Here is a 17,551-nt window from a genome sequence, read left to right as displayed (position 1 = left end):
CACTCCAGGCTGTTGCTTGGGTGTCTGCTGCTGGTACCCTGGGATTACCAGGCACAGCTGCAGATGCCTCGAGCTGCTCCAGCCATGAGTATGGAAACCAACTCGCTGGTCAGGCTTCAACACAGAAATAACAGAGAGCCCCTTCCAGTCACAAGAACCATAAGTCACCTAATGCATATCCACACGTTCTCAGCATAAAAATGTTGTGTCTTGTTTGACTGACTTTCAGGGAAATTGCTTACACCCCAAATGGCCTATTACTGTTTTATTGGGGTTGGGAAAGAGATCATTTTTATAATCTTTTGTGGTTTTTGCTATTTTTGATGTTTCCTAATTAAACTTGGACTTTTACCCCAAATTTTGATTTTTTAAAAACTATTTTTTTCCTTTTATAAACAGGTTGAAAGGATTGTTGACAAAAGGAAAAATAAAAAAGGGAAGACGGAGTATTTGGTTCGGTGGAAAGGCTATGACAGCGAGGATGACACTTGGGAGCCGGAGCAGCACCTCGTGAACTGTGAGGAATACATCCACGACTTCAACAGACGCCACACGGAGAAGCAGAAGGAGAGCACGTTGACCAGAACAAACAGGACCTCTCCCAACAATGCTAGGAAACAAATCTCCAGATCCACCAACAGCAACTTTTCTAAGACCTCTCCTAAGGCACTCGTGATTGGGAAAGACCACGAATCCAAAAACAGCCAGCTGTTTGCTGCCAGCCAGAAGTTCAGGAAGAACACAGCTCCATCTCTCTCCAGCCGGAAGAACATGGACCTAGCGAAGTCAGGTATCAAGATCCTCGTGCCTAAGAGCCCCATTAAGAGCAGGACCGCAGTGGACGGCTTTCAGAGCGAGAGCCCCGAGAAACTGGACCCCATCGAGCAGGGTCAGGAGGACACAGTGGCACCCGAAGTGGCAGCAGAAAAGCCTGTCGGAGCTTTATTGGGCCCCGGTGCCGAGAGGGCCAGGATGGGGAGCAGGCCCAGGATACATCCACTAGTGCCTCAGGTGCCCGGGCCTGTGACTGCAGCCATGGCCACAGGCTTAGCTGTTAACGGGAAAGGTGAGTGTCTAGGGAGCTGCCTCCGGCTCCGTGGTGATCCCAGAGGGCGTGGGTCCTTCTCTAGAGATCAGGCCTCGAGCTATGGAGCGTCCGGGGATTCTCGCAGCATCTGCTGGAGACTTGCAGAGATTTTGCCAGCTTCTCCTTTCTTCGCTTGAAGCCTTTAGTATTTCTCTTAATTCGGCACTAGTTGTCTCTGTGTAATTCGCCATCCACAGACTGTGCTACCACACTGACTTGCTTTAAACAGTATCTCCCTCTAACTAGGTTATTAGGGGAGTAAGTTTTTACAGCAAGTTTCTGAAGCTGTATACCTTTCTTCACCTCTTAAGTGCTGAGTCTTGTCTCGTGTTAAGCGTTTTCTTCTAAGTGTGGCCAGCGTTGATATAGAAGTGCTGGTTCTTATTTTGCTCATCCGTTTGAATACCCAGGAATGCCTTTCAGTGGGGGCACTGCTAACCCATTAGGACCTTTGGGAGCCGGGCTCGTTTCTCTGTTTTGATCGGCAGTGCAGGTGCCATTGCTCCCCCTGTCAGAGCCCAGTCTGCCTGGCACCGGTGGTGTCCTCTGTTTTACTCTCACACCCAGCCCTGCTCCTGAGTTCTGCAGCTGCCTTGGTTGTGCCGTGACCTGTCCATCTCCCAGGACAGCACAACTGGGAGTTCACACAGGTGGCTTCCTTCTCCTCACTTGCCATGCTGTGCTGGCCACAGTTTTCTCTTACAAGTCCTCATGACTTCTCACCTGCTGGAGCTTTCTAATAGGGCTTCCTGCTTCCTGCTTCCTGACAGCTCCCATCCCTTTTCAGTCATTCTTGGACGAGAGTGGTGTCCACTGGTACCTCCACCCCATTGCCTTCAGTAGCAGGTGTGCCCTGTGTGTCTGCGACCCGGCCCTCCCCTGCCCTCTGGCTCCCTCTCTCTGTCAGCACCAGGGCCGCACGTTGTCCCGTCTTCTCCATCTGCTCAGGGGCCCCCCACCACCTGGCCCTCTCCTCTCTCTCCTTTCTGAGTTGTAGTCTTAAAATTGCCTCTTTAGCCGGGCGCGGATTGCTCACGCCTGTAGTGTCAACACTTTGGGAGGCCGAGGAGGGCAGATCGCTTGAGGTCAGGAGTTCGAGACACCAGCCTGGCCAACATGGTGAAAACCTGTCTCTACCAAAAATACAAAAATTAGCCAGGTGTGGTGGCGTGCACCTGTAATCCCAGCTACTCAGGAGGGTGAGGCACGAGAATTGCTTGAACCCAGAAAGCAGAGGTTGCAGTAAGCTGAGATGGTGCCTTTGCACTCTAGCCAGGGTGACAGAGTGATTCTCCGTCTCCCCCCCTAAAAAAAAAAATTGTCCTTTACCTGTGTTTGTCTCCCCCAGCCCAAGCTCGGTAGAATAATAGCAAACAAAATACAATGGTGTCGGTTTGTTTGGGGAGCTGCTTTCCTCTAGAGACGTGTACACTAAGACATTCTAACCATCCTGCTGTGGTGCATTCAGCAGACTTTCTCCTTGGTCCAGGCCCTTGTGTAGCAAAGAAGTGGAATATGAACTGAAATCTGGGGTTTCCCTTTGACAGGAAGGTGCCATCTTGCCAGTGTTTTTCAGATACACACTTGACCCAAACGGTGCCTTTTCGAGCTCCGTTGGAGCTTGTGAACTTGTTTGCAGGTTTGACTTCCTATGTTGCTGACCTCATGGGGACAGTTTTCTCTTACTTAGTTGTGTGTGAGGAATCAGTGAAGTTCAGAGGTAGAAGGGACTCACTTAATAGCACGCTCTGTTTTGAAGTTAGGGAAGTTGAGTCCAGAGAGAAGGTGATGCTCATGGAGAGAACCGAAGCCCGAAGGGGAACTAGAGCGTGTACCTTCGTGCCTCACTGACGTTCTTCCCAGCATTGCTTGTTGCCTCCTGGACAGATAAGCACCTCCGTCTTCATTGATAACTTAGGGGCCAGGCACGGTCCTGGACTGTAGTGCTGCCAAAAAGGATTGACGATGTATAGCCCGTGGGCTTGACCCTGCCCCGCTCCTGGTTTTGTATGGCCTGAAGGCTCAGAATGGATTTTACATTTCCTAATGTTTGAAAAAAAAATCAAGAGGAATATTTACTAACGTGAAAATATAAGAAATTAAGATTTCTGTGTTCATACATAAAGTTTTATTGGAACACAGCTAACCATCCATTACTATGAATGAATGGAGCTATGCATTCATTTACTTCCACCACCAATCCTGGCTAATTTTTGTATTTTTAGTCGAGACGGGTTTCACCATGTTGGCCAGACTGGTCTCAAACTCCTGGCCTCAAGTGATCCACCTGCCTCGGCCTCTCAAAATGCTGGATTACAGGCATGAGCCACTGCATCTGACCTACTTGGCTACACCTGATCTCAGCTCTTAGGAGGCTGTAGATCTGTGGGCCACCTATTTTGTCCACAAAAGTTGTGTGTGTGTGTGTGTGTGTGTGTATGTATAGAGAGAGAGAGTGTGTGTGTGTGTGTACATTTTTTGTTGTGGGAACCCTTGATTTTCAAAACTTTGCGCCAACAGGGTTAAGAGCCGTAGTCGTTACGTCCTGTTTTGGGTGGTCACCACCTCCAGTGCGGTCTTGCTGGTTCCCCCTCGTGTGTGAGTTCTTTCCAAATGAACTGCAGCCCTCGCCAGATCCACATTCCACTTTCACCACATGTGAAACAATTGGTAGCAAAAACCTTCATTCCTTTATATTTCTTATATAAGGAAGGTAATAGCTTCCATTTAAATGAGGATTTAGTGACTTCCTTTCTAAAAAGCATCCACACGTGTGGCATTGGTTAAACCAAAAGGGACGTGTAAGCGTAGAATCTTAAATTATTTTACCTTGTTCTGTGGAGTTGGGAGGTTGGAGTGGGAATGGCAGTATTTTTCCAAGGCCCTCACCATCATTTTTCTCCGAGGCTATGATCTCTACCCCTCTCTCACTTCTGCCTGGGCGCTGGTCAGATCAGCCCTGAGCCCTGTATACTACTGAGAATATAGTCTCTAGTTAGAGGAAAATAGAAGCCGTTAGGGACCATTTTTAGGACAGTGGTGAATGACATCCCCTGTGGCCTTGATCTGAATCAGGCTTGCAGATTAACGAGGAGGAGGTCTTTCTGGAGGGAAAGCAACTGCAAAGCTGGTGGAACCCCTGACAGCGGACCTCCTGCGGATTCGGGAGGGTCGGTGCTGTCGCTGCCCTGGTCCCTGTGCAGGGAAGAGCTTTGTTATACTCTCTGCTAGAACGTAAGCTCCAAGAAAGCATTTTGTTTTTCCAGACTAAATCAAACTGTGCCCAGAATGGCACCTGCCGTGTAGTCGGTGCTCTGCAAGTACTTGTGGATGGGATGATTCCAGTAGAATGGGTGCGCGTGGAAGACAAGGGTTGTAAGGAGTCATTTGTGGCCTGGATCTCTGGCTCAGAGAGGAGGGAAGGAGAGCAGGAGGGGAGAAATGCCAGAAACACAGACATTTCAGAAAGCCCTCGTTCGCCCTCCGGCACATGCTTCCTGAATGAGAAGCCACGCTGAAGCTCTGTTAGGCTGTTGGTCCACACTCAGACGCTTTTTAAGCAGTTGTTTGCTTTTACTTTCCAGATTAATTTTAGAGCTACGTAAGGAAACGGATTTGTTTTTCTAGAACTAATTGAAGTAGATACTGGTGGAGTCATTGGGAACGAACCATCCCCTATGCAAAACACTGGTCATGTGTGCCGAGGGGATATTTTTGCCACCAAAAACCACAGATACTTGAATATCTGTGAACCCAAAGAAGGAGTGTTTCTGGAGTATTTTCACACACACTCACTTACTTTTATAGAACAACCACATATGTGTTTGCTTTTTAATTATCTTAAGTATGACACAAAGGTTTAAATGATGAATATATTATTTCACTCAGAAATGTGAGAAATTCTAAAATTTAGGTGGTACAGCTTGCTGTCCTCTTTCTGTCTATCCATGTTAATGGTGATTTCTTGCTCCTTTAATTCCCTAATGAATTAATCCTACAAAAGAAGTAATTGCTTTTAAAAACTGGAGTATCATGACTTTGCTCTTTCATGAATTCAAACATGTAATTCATCATCATTCCGTAAGTATGAAATTTCAGAAAATGGTAGTAGCAAACTTAAATAGGTATAAACCTTATCAGTGTTGTGACATAGGGTTGGCTTTTGGACTTCATATTGAAGCCGACAGACCTAGTAGGAAAATGACTGAGGAAATATTAATACCTTAGCACACGTTGCATTTCATGAACATTTCAACCAAATAAGCTCCTGAGAGAAAGTGTTCAGGAAAACCTGGCTGCTTCTGAGGAGCTGGAGTGTGGTTTCCTCTCAGTAAGAACGTGAATAGATGATCCGTCTCCCTTTCCTCTGTGATTATCAGGGAAGTGTAAGAGGCACAGCTGCCCTCTAGAAAGAGACCCCAGGGCTTTATAGGGCCTTTTTGATTTAATCTTAGAAATTAGAACTTAACCCCAGGGAAGGTTAAGAAATCAGGAGACCGGGCCAGGTATAGTGGCTCACACCTATAATCCCAGCACTTTGGGAAGCTGAAGCTGGAGGATAGCTTGAGGCAAGGAGTTCGAGACCAACCTGGGCAGCATAGTAAGACCCCATCTTTATAAAAATGAAAAATATTTTCGTAGGTTTTAAAAATGTGTTTTAAAAAAAAATTATCCAGGCATTGTGACTACATGCTGCCTGTAGTCCCAACTGCTTAAGAGGCTGAGGTGGGAGGATTGCTTGAGCCCAGTAACTCAAGGCTCCAGTGAGCTATGGTGGCACCACTGCACTCCAGCCCGTTCCACAGAGCAAGACCCTGTTTCAAAAAAAAAAAAAAACCAAAAAGTTAGCAGACCAGTGCCCAAAGGTAGCAGCTATTCCCTGGAGCCACAGCAGAAAACCTCCACTTGAAAAGAGAAGACATTTGAAGTCAAGTTACAGCAAATTAGAAGTGTGTTTGAGGGGTTGATCAAGAAAGATTGCAGTTTGAAACCCGACAGATGATTGATATGTCCTATATAGTGGGTCCATGCTAGAGGCTTCCACATGTGTTATCTTGCTTATTCTTTTCAAGAGCAAACCCACTTACACAGGGAAAGGGTCCAGAGCTAAAAATCAAATGAGAGAGGAGTAGTCCTTTGAGACAAGCAGATGCACAGCCTCCCTCCTTTCTGAGCATTTAATAGGCATCCTCAGGCAGAATGATGTGATGCCCAGCAGCAGGTGGGTTCCTCAGTTCCTCAGAGTGAGCACAGGGGTCCTCAAACCTGCATGTGCTTAAGAATTCTAGTGCAGAGTTTCAGGCACAGAGCCCCTAGAGATGATGCTCTTGTCCAGCTGGAGCCAGTCTGCTTACTCCCAGGAATCTTTAAAAACATGCACACCATAATGATTTTATTTTAAAACTTTATAAATGTGCATTATTTTCCAATCATTGATGTTGAACCAAGGCCCTTTCCTAGGGAGTGCTTGCATTTGCCGCTTGTTGGAAGAGCCAAGGCCTTTTGAGTTATGGAGTCATTGCTTGGAGTCCTCTCTTGTGACAAGCATGCTCATAATGTACCACTTACTGTCACCAGTTCGGATTTCTTCAAAGCAGAGCAAAACGCAGGTGTACTTATAAATCTGAGTACAGTCCTAGCCTTTTTGATTTTTCTCATTTGCTCACACCTAGTTTTGACAGTAGTTTTTAGTCTAGAGCCTTTCCAAATCATTCAATGTAGTTTTCCTTGAAGCATCAGCTCCCCTTTTGTAATCACCTCCTGTTTTATGTAAAATATGAATTAAATATAACAAGTTCAGCCAGCCAAAAAAGTGTAGGAGGAAGGAGAGTGTTCCCTCTATCCTCTTAGGTTTGTGGCTGGGGCCTGTGAATTATAGTGGCAAAAGACATACTAACAGGAGAAAAGGGCATATACATTTAATTAGTGTTTTAAATTTTCTGTGCCCAACGGGTCTCCACACAAAAGAGGAAACCCCAAAGAAGTGGTTAGGCTTGAGAGCTTATATACCATTTTAACAAAGGATGATAAATTGTGGAGAAGTTCCCAGACAAAAGAAAGTGGGGTTTCTAGGCTTCTTGCAGGTGGTAAAATGTAGGGAGGTAGATATACAGGGAAACTAATGGAAGACAAAGGCTGTTTTAGTAAGGTCTGCTGATGCAGTCTTGGCCCAGTTTCATCTCTCTGGTAATGAGTTGTTTTCCTTTTCCTGGTACAGGAAAGTGGGAATACCTTTAGAGATAGGAATTTAAGCCCTTTTAGGCAGAAATGGGGAGGGCAGAGAGTTCATTCTGCATCTGTTGCTTCTCAGTTGCCTTTAGCTCAAAATAATCCTATTCAAAAGTGGCATATTTGGAATTGCATGTTCTGATTCCCATCAGAAGTTTAGGGAATGAACCCTGCTAGCTCTTTAACAGTCACGTCCTGAGGGAAAGAGTCAAGTGTGAGCTGTGTGGAGTCCAGTGACCCCCTCACTCTGGATAGGGAACCAGGGTTTCTCAGGGAGTGTTTTCCTTCTCACTCTGAGAATCCCTGCTGCAGACTTCGAGAGTTTTTTTCCCTGCAAATGAAGTTTATTGATGTCACAGCTCCAGAAATGTTCACACACATCCTGTTCTAAAAAGAATATATAAATGACATACATTTTTGCACAAGTAATTTAGTAGTACTTTGAGCAAAATATAAGAGTTCACTATTACCTGCCCCCTCTGAGTACTGGATTCCCCAGAGAACATCAGTAGTTTGATGTGTGTCATTTCTATCTTGTTCTATGAATTTATACTCTTTTATATGAGATCATACTACATAATTTGTTCTTAGCATTTGCTCTTTTTATTTAACATCATGTCTTGGAGAACTTTCTATTTTAAGATTCAAATTCTTTTTATGTTTTAAACTTTATATAAACAGGATTTCAAACTTAGAAGTTGCAAGACCAGTACAAGAAATACCCATATAGTATCCCTTACCCAGATTCACCACTTGTTTACATTTTGCCTCATTTACTTTCCTCCTTTTTTCTCCCCCATATAAGTATATATTTATACACGCATATGCATATGCATATATATTTTTTTCCTATTTGAGGGTACATTTTATACTATTTGAGTTAGTTGGCAAATTGCTGTTGTAAATGATAAAACACAAGGGCTGTAATTGATTTAAGATTTTAATAGATGTTGCCAAATTGCTCTCTAAAAAAGCTGAAACGATTGTGAGTACATATTTGCCCATTCTTAACCAGCATTTTAATCTCCTTTTCAGCGTCTGGCAGATGAGAAAATGCTATCACATTGTTTTAATTTTAAAAAAGGAAAACTGTTTTTGCAGGTTAATTGACTGTTCGCATTCATTTTTCTGTTAATTCCATATACATACATATATATCTTGCCTGTTTTTCTTTTGGGTGGTTTAACTTCCAAAATGTGACCATTTCATGAATGTACCTGTCCTTGCCCAGGTACTACACTGATCTTCTCTGCATGTTTGAGCTGTGGTGTTCATGCTTCTAAAGGGAGTGCCTAAAAAGAGGTCCACGATTCACGGTCCTCCCTACCCCACTCATGGGGTGAGATAGGACCATCTAGACCCTGCCTTAAGGGAATAGAAAACCTCTAAATGATTTGCATTAATTTTATGGTTCCTGTTCAGTTTGAATATACCTAAGTGTATTTGATTACTTTGGACTTACATGATGTACAATTTAAAAGAAATTTAGATTTCTTAGGTCAGATGACGTAAAAGGAATATTTCTAACTACAGTTCTTGCTCCTTTCGAACTTTAACTGATACAAGGACAAAGGGGGGAAAATCACATTTTCAGATTAAATTTGCTCTTGTTGCTGCATGTGCTACTAGGAATTGAGCCCTGTTACAAATCCCCCTTGTCTCCTGTATTCCCGTTAGCATTGTTTTTGCTGCAGCCAGGTACTGGCCTTCTGGAATATTCCTCCAATGGCATGCTGTACCTTAAGGTTGAGAGCAGTTATATATACAAAGGGTACAGGCCTTCTAGCCTCTTCCGAGCCTGCTATTCTGGTGCCTTTGTTCTGTCTTAAGTTCCTCCAACATTCATCTTCCTCTTTCAGAGAATCCTTGTTTTACAGAAGAGGCCGCTTGTGAAAGAGTGATTTGATCAAAGTCACTAGCAGAATTGGCAGGAAAGTAGACTCCACGTTAGAACCTACTCCTGACTTCCATTTAGTTCTTTGTACTGTGTCACACTGATGACAAGTGAGTTTTTTATAAGTGTAATTGATTTTATTAAGTACACAATATTACTCAAGACTTTGGCTTCTGTCTCAAGTGAGTGAAACTGAACCACAGTGGCTTAAACATACAAGCAAATGAAATGCCATCTGTTGGCTCGTGGAACCGAAATCCAGGCACAGCTGGATCTGTGGCCTGAAGTTACCATCATTCTCGTACCCCCATTCCACCCCCAGCCTCCACTTGCTCAGTCAGGCCAGTCCTTCCCGCATGGAAGCAAGGTGCCCCCGCAGCTCTGGGTTGCCACCCTGACCTCTCAGCTGACCAGACAGAAAAGGGGCTTCTCTTCCTCCTAAGTTTCAAGGGGTGAGGTCAACTTCATCTAAACTCTGTAACCTAGAAGAAAGGGAGTGAGAGGATACCCCAAGGGAAAGCCAGGGCTAATAACAATAGAAATGGCATTAGGGGCCGGGCACAGTGGCTCACACCTGTAATCCCAGCACTTTGGGAGCCCAAAGTGAACAGATCATCTGAAGTTAGGAGTTCGAGACCAACCTAACCAACATGGAAAAACCCTGTCTCTACTAAAAAAAAAACACACACACACACACACAATTAGCCAGGTGTGGTGGCGCGTGCCTATAAACCCAGCTACTCGGGAGGCTGAGGCAGGAGAATCGCTTGAACTTGAGAGGCAGAGGTTGCGGTGAGCCAAGATCGCGCCATTGCACTCCAGTCTAGGCAGAAAGAGTGAAACTCCGTCTCAAAAAAAAAAAGGCAGTATGTACTGAGCAGGCCTGGGCAATCATACTTGGAATTAATGTCATGTTCCAGCATTTGGGTGGTCCTCTGAAACAATACATAGTCATCCTCCCAATACAGCTGTGCCCAAGATGCTGCTCGCCAGGAGACTGAGCTGTGCCCAGTTCTGCACTTTGTCTTTTTGAATAGGTGTTCTTCCTCCTTTTCTAGTCCTATTTTTGGGGGGCTACGCACTGCATTTATCTCCTTTCTAATTTGATAACACACCTTTTTCACGTCAGTCACATTAATCACACAGACGGACTATTTATGAGGATCCCCTTGAAGGCAGGTGCCAGGGAGTCCAGTTCTCAGAGGCCGTTTGCCTCGGGTGGAGAAGGCTTAACTAAAGTGGCTTGTGTACTTAGATTGGATGGATGGGAGCCAATTCCCTAGAAGACTCTGAAAAACTAAAATCGGATTTTTAAAAATATCCAGGGCAAGATCCAGAGTAGATGGACAAATTCACTTAAACTTTAAACGGCAACATGGAAAATGTTGCGCAGGTATTTTAATGGTGTTAAGAATGTCCTACATTGCCTAGTCCAGTTGTTTACACACATTAGGGGCTTAATTAACATTTGCACGTGCATGAGTGAGTTGTTGGAGGAATTTTTATCACTTCTGCTTCCATTATCAGTGTTTGTCTTTTAAAAAGAAGAGTAAAAAGAAGTGGTTTGTCAGGGTAGTCGGGACAGATTACCAAGGCACCAAGAGGCACCCCTACACTCCTGCTGCCCTAAGCACTTCGGGGACCTCCTCCAAATTGGAAGAGTCAGCACACCTGTGCCCCTGCGCCGTGTCCCTGCTGTATATGCACATGTCCTTTTAAGTGAGGTTAATACATTCCTCTTCACAGCTGCATCCCAGTGCTCAAGGGAACTTCTTGACAGTGAGAACCAAGACATTTCGTCCTAGTTTTTCTACTACCTGCCACATGGTAGGCGGCCACTAAACTGTGGAGTGGATGAAAGCATTTTCTTCTTTGATGGTTCATCTTAAATGTCTTTGGATAATTAGCATTTTATTGAAAATTACATTGTTTTATCTGAGCAAAAATCTACTTAAAGGATTCATTCAACTTCAACAACAAGTGAAATGATAAAAGAACCCGCCACCTAACCACACAACGCACACCTCGCCTCTCCCGCTTTGGGTGCCTGGCCCCTGCAGCTGGAGTCTGCTGTACTCGATTCATATTACTTGGTGTCCACACAGTTACTGGCTCCTAAGTATCTTCGTGGCTTCTGAGTTCCTGAAACAGATTTTCCTCAGGTTTTGAGGTATCTTTTTAAAGCTTGCTTTTAGTTTCAGATTCATTCTGTGTCCCATGCCATACACCCATCAGCCCTCTGCCTGGGAGAGTTTCTGGAAGCTCTGTGCCGCTTCATATGTGTGTTAAACACGTACCACACGGCAGGCAGGTGGGACCGGACTTGACAGCGTAGAGCCCCTGACTTCCAGGAGCTCAGAGCCTGACAGAATGGACGTTCAAGAAAGAGCCCTCGTTTCTGATGATAGGGTCCGTCTGAAAAGCATTGTGGTTGACAGAGCCATGCCACGCTGTCTGCAGACCAGAGGCCGGGCCCCTCGCAGTGTTGAAAGTTCAGCCCTGCGGTTGTGGGCAGCGTTCCCTAAGGCAAGAGCAGATGCCAGACGATCGTTAAGGAGATTATAATAAACTGATCCTTGTACAGCCCTGCTTCTCATGGAGTGATGACACCGAATGGGATAAACTGTCTCTATTTAAAAAGTAATTACCCCGATATAGGGAATACCCATCTCCTCCAGTGATACGGACCTGATGTAATTGGCTCTCAGTCTGGGATCATAAATGGCATCTGCCAAGGCATTCTTAATAGGAAATATTAAGAAAATATTTTAAATCTTACCTCCAAAGTATTTGTTACTCCAGGTTATTTTCTGGACGATGTATTTGCTCTTCCAAGCAAGTGGATTTGATGCTCAATTCTTCCATTCACCGCGCCCCTCCCTGCCCTGCTTTTGGGAAGATGACATTTTACAATCAGGTTTATTTATGATAACATCTGGTCTGTCCTCCCTACTTTATTATTTAAGACTTGTTTTTGCTTAAAAAGAACTTTTTTAATGGGAACATACTAGGTTCTCAAATACACTTTCAGCCCAGTTACCTCAGTCATAGTCATCTCTAATTTCTGTCTGCAGTTTAAGTTCTTATTTATGTCTGTGCAGCAAGGAGGAGGAGTGTGTTTCCAGGAGAAAAGCTGGAAATGGCTTGGGGCCTCATCGTACAGCTGCACGCTGTACTGAGGACCCACGTTAGCTACTTAGACTACAGTGTGCACTGTGTCCCCCTCATCCCCACCCCAACTTCAGCTGAGAAATGATTGTCACAGAGTCCGTGCCCTGAAATGGAGACGTTCAATCACTAGCAGACCTCTGCGGTGCCTGTGTGATCGGCCGTCTCTATGTGAGCTACTGATCTCAGAGACAGCATTAGGAAGGTGACCACTGCCCCAGACACCCCAGTGCTCTATCTACCCCCAGCGTGATCTGAACTACTGAAGTCAGAGAAGTCCACGTTGGATAAATGAAGCCAGCCCAGTAGTAGCATGGCTGTCACAGTGACTGTGTGTCCGTCTTACTGAACCTGGGTTTACACGACTAGGATGCTGACTCAAGTGAGTTTGCGCATGGCTGGCTGTTCTCTTCAGCCCTCTCCAGACTGAATAGGAATGTTAAACCCACTCAGGAATTCTCGTTGGTCTAAAGGACTGTGTTCATTTGTCTTTGACACTCTGTCAACCAACTTATCGGGGTTGACCTGAGCCTTCAGACTTGATGTGCCTGTGGGTGCCTGCCTCTTCTCCCACAGACAGACCTGAACTGTCTCCTCAGCTGCTCAGCTGATTGTGAGAAATGTATTCTGTGACAAAGGCAGGCCACATTTCAGCGCCTTTTCTGATGTGGCACGCTTAATTTCACAGTTGCAGTGAGGGAATGTTTAGAAGCAGTCAGTGGGAGGGGATGGACTGCTGAGTTTGAAGTAATGAAAGGGGAAGTCAGTCATAAAATTCATGTTTGAGAATTACACCAGTGAAGCCACTGACTCGGCCTGGATCAGAGCCGACGGGCCACGTTTGGTGGCTGGGAGCCACCTGCCCACAGCACTGGTTTTCTGCATGCCACACGCCTCTTGTGTCAAGTCTTTGCCTCCATTTTCATAGGACCTCTTCTTTTTCATTGTTTTAGTTTTATTTGTTCCCCCTTTTTATTTTATTTATTTTTATTTTGTATTTTGTAATTTTTTTTTGAAACGGAGTCTTGCTCTGTCGCCCAGGCTGGAGTGCAGTGGCGCAATCTCGGCTCACTGCAAGCTCTGATTCCTGGGTTCACACCATTCTCCTTCCTCAGCCTCCCAAGTAGCTGGGAATACAGGCGCCCGCAACCATGCCCAGCTAATTTTTTGTATTTTTTATTAGAGACAGGGTTTCACCATCTTTAGCCAGGATGGTCTCGTTCTCCTGACCTTGTGATCCGCCTGCCTCAGCCTCCCAAAGTACTGGGATTACAGGCGTGAGCCACCACGCCTGGCCTTCCCCTTTATTATATTTATTATTTTTTATTTATATAAGTGTATGGGGTACAAGTGCACATTTGTAAGATGCATAGATTGCATAGGGATCAAGTCAGGACTTTTAGGGGATCCCTCACCCACATAACCATACATTCCACCAATTGAGTAATTTCGTATCATAGGGCCTCTCTACTGTCAACAGTAATTGTTGTGGGAATTGTTTCTACAGTGATTTAAGCCTTGGAAGAAGTAACTTCCTCCTAGTAAAATTGTAAAATCAAATAGTAAGATGATGTGGTCTGTAAGGAGGAGTGTCTACAGCTTTAATTACTACGTTGGTAATGGTGAGAGGGTTGTACATTTTATCTGGTAAGAGAAACTCTGCCTCTCCCATGGTCGGGTGATATGACTTTTATTGAATGGAAAACGGGACGGAGATTATTTTTCATCTTGCTAATGTAGTTTTAAATTACGTATTCCATGTTCACATTGTAATTGTAGCATTTTCTTGCATGACACTTTCAGCAAAGTTTGGTAGCTGTTTGAAGTAACGTAAGAATTTTGTAGGAATCCATGAAAGCATAACGTGAGCGTTATCAGCTAGGTGAGTGCAGAAGATCATGCTGTTTAATTGCTGGATTGCCAGCAATTAATGCTCCTGAGCATTCTCTGTGCATGCGGCTGCCTCTTTGTGTCTGCCTCATGACAGTACAAGTGTGAAGGCCACAGGAGAAAAAGAGGAGGACCACACAGCCCGGACCGGCCTTGGAAGGCATGACATTGCATACAGAGTGTGTCGGTTGCTTCTGATTTCTGTGATTTGAAGCACTCTTTTATTATGGACTTCAAAGGGAAAGTGAGCATAAGTTTAACTTCTGTGCTTTGGTTTTTCAGATAAACCTTATCTGATGGGACAAAAGTTCTAAAACTATGGCAGCTATCAAAATTGTCACAGCTTTATAACAACAAACCAAGAGGAAGAGTGGTGTAAAAATAGTCTCAGTCTGAGTTTTGGTTTGGTTTAGTTTTATTTGGGGAGAAGGAGGTTGCCCTAGTAAAATTTCTACTTGCAGAGTCTTCCACATTTCATTTTTTTCTGTTAATATGTTCTCAATAAGTGGCCTAATTTATGGTGTTATATTAATCACTGTTTACAGAAATTCGCCATTTAGGAATGTATGTTGTGCAGTCTAATCTGTGCATTTCCCAGTTTTCACAAGGGATTTTTCTCATATGCATGTAATAAGCAGTTCCACACTGGGTTTTCTTGATTATATAGTCTGTGTAATGCTGTGACAGCCTGGGGTGGCACCTCACCACAGTCTTCAGAGTTGCACGTTACTGTTTAACATTAGAAACTGCTGCTACTGCAAGCTCAAGTGAGTCAGGGGTGCACCCCAAGAGCTAGGATCACTGTAGGGCCAGTGGGTTACCAGGTTGTCCTCCTACAGAAAGGGGAGATGGGGGGAAAACAGACCACACCGCTGCAGTTCTGGCCTGTATTTCCATGATTTATGGAAGGATTGGAAGAAAAGCTGACTGTCAAGTAGTTTTTTTTGTGGGTTTTTGGGTTTTTTTTGTTTTTTCTTTTTTCTTTTTTTCTGAGACAGGGTCTGGCTCCATCTCGCCCAGGCTGGACTGCAGTGGCTGGTGCCATCTCGGCTCACTGCAAGTTCCTCCTCCGAGGCTCAGGTGATCCACCTCAGCTTTCCAAGTAGCCAGGACTGCAGGCGTGCCTCACCACACCCCACTAATTTTTGTACTTTTTTGTAGAGACGAGGTTTCGCCATCTCTACAAAAGATGAGGTTTTGCCCAGGCTGGTCTTGAACTCCTGAGCTCAAGTGATCTTTCAGCATCAGCCTCCCAAAGTGCCTGTAATAGGCGTGAGCCACCATGTCCAGCTTCTAAAACAATTTTTAAGTAGTCTTAGATGCTCAAAACTGATCGCAAAACTGGATTTTAAAATTACTTGATAGTTTTTGTAGCCGTATTTATAAAACTTGACACATTGTGGCTTTTAGGTTTCTGTTATGGTGAGGTCAGCTTCCTGTCTCAGATTTTGAGTAGCTTTTGCCTTCATCTCGAACATGATGTGCTCAGTTAGATGCTCTCCCTTGATCCTTTGCTCTTCAGCATGTCGTAAACGTCTCTGTTACAGGAAACCATTAGTTCCACAGTTTGGCCCCTCTTGAGCTCCGTGTTCTCTACCACCCCACTTGGTGCCCATAAGGAAGGAGACACATAAAAGCCGCTCCTTGCTATCAGGGGGCTCATGGGCTGTCATTTCTCAGTGTACTTAGTGTGGACCCCTGAAATGCCAAACACATGGAAAATTCTAGCATCCTAGTTAGAGGAACACTGCATTACAAGTCCTTGTTTCTCAGCCCTCGCTGCTTTGTAAGTACCCAGGCATTCCCTTGCAGAGATGGGCATGGTCCCTCATTGATTGTCCTGGGAGCCATTCAGAACCATAGCAATGGGTGATCCTTGGCAGCACCTGGTTAACCTCATGGGAAAGGGTCTGGGACTGGGCAGGCCATCCAGGCCTTATAGATGATCAGAGGGTGCGAGCACAGGATTTAGGCATTGGTGTTTCATAGATGGATAGGTGGTATGACCTTGGACCTTAGTTTGAGAAAGACTGATCTGGACTGAAGCTAGGTGTTTGTTTTAGAAATTTGCTTAAGGAAGTATCTGATTTCACTGTAGTTTGCTTAGCCTTTAGCTTTGCAGATTAAGCTAGCTACTTAGTGAAAATACCTCCTCAGAACCACCCCGCCCCCGTGCCCCGAGGCAGCGTATATCCTTGGCTCTCCAAGCTTCCAGGGTCTGTTTTTTTAAGCATAAATGCTTCTACTTTTAAATACTACCTACGAAATCATGCCTGACCTCTAAGCTTAACGTCTCTCCCCATTTTCTCCCCTCCATCCTGTAGAAATGGAACTTTAAATTCTGATCCAGGACAACCAGTAGCCCACAGGCAGTCCTTTGACATCCTGACCCGCTGTGCATCCTCCGCCCTGCAGCTTCTTACATCCACAAGTGGAAATGCTGTGCCCCTTAATCACTATCGTGGTGCTTACTAACTGGAGGTCACCTCTCCTGCCCATGGTCACATTCTGCCTGTCTCTTGAGGCTCCATTCTTTGCTGTGTTCTGCTTACCTGGTTAAGCCCCAAAAGGTTCTATGCTTAGACTATATATGGGATTTAAAAGTTTCCATGCTCGTGTGCAGAAGTGTACAAAGTATGCATGAGCAAGTGGTCACAGTCATAGACACACCGTGCCTTGAGGGGCCCTAGGTCATAAGATGGTGGTCTCTGTATTTCACCTGACACCTTTGGTTTTGTTGCTCTTTGAGAATGAGAGCAGTCTTTTAAAGGCACTCATCCAGAAAGGAGAAGCAAGTATATTGGAAAGAAGATACATTTATCATGTCATGACTAAGCCCTGTATTAAACTTATTGTAAACACTAGGGTAATTACTGACGCCCTCCATGTGAGGAGTTAGGGAGGGGCTGCTGTGTCCAGGCTGTCTGGTGTCAGTAAGTGCTACCTCCAGCTATTCAGTAGCTCCAGCCGAAAGCCATGCCGTCCCCTCTGCTGCATCCTTACTGTCTGCTCTGCCTCTCACCATTGCCACCACCTTGTCCAAGCAATTGACATCTGTCTTTATTGCCTTTTTCCAATCCATGCCTCACACACCAGGAGGATTTTTTATAGATGTAAGTCATACATTACTGCCCTGTTTAAGGGTGTGTCTTCACTTTCTGGTGTACCTGAGATAAAATTCATACCTTTTTTTTTTTTTTTTTTTTTTTTTTTTGACGGAGTCTCCCTCCGTCACCCAGGCTGGAGTGCAGTGGTGCCATCTCAGCTCGCTGCAAGCTCCGCGT

The 17,551-nt window shown here is 44.9% G+C and overlaps 1 protein-coding gene across 4 annotated transcripts in view; it reads left to right on the top strand.

Moving 5' to 3' along the window:
• Nucleotides 1–17,551, top strand: part of CDYL (chromodomain Y like) — a 174,857-nt gene that overhangs the window by 110,692 nt on the left and 46,614 nt on the right. For all 4 annotated transcript variants that reach the window (XM_028847859.2, XM_028847858.2, XM_028847861.2 and 1 more), the window contains exon 2: nucleotides 400–1,066. In XM_028847859.2, the coding sequence (XP_028703692.1) occupies nucleotides 400–1,066 (667 nt within the window). The remainder of the gene's footprint in view (nucleotides 1–399; nucleotides 1,067–17,551) is intronic.

The sequence above is a fragment of the Macaca mulatta genome, chromosome 4, assembly GCF_049350105.2.
Source record: "Macaca mulatta isolate MMU2019108-1 chromosome 4, T2T-MMU8v2.0, whole genome shotgun sequence".
Classification (NCBI taxonomy): Eukaryota; Metazoa; Chordata; class Mammalia; order Primates; family Cercopithecidae; genus Macaca; species Macaca mulatta.
Note: the sequence above shows the minus strand (reverse complement) of the source record. Positions and strands in the feature narration are given on the sequence as shown.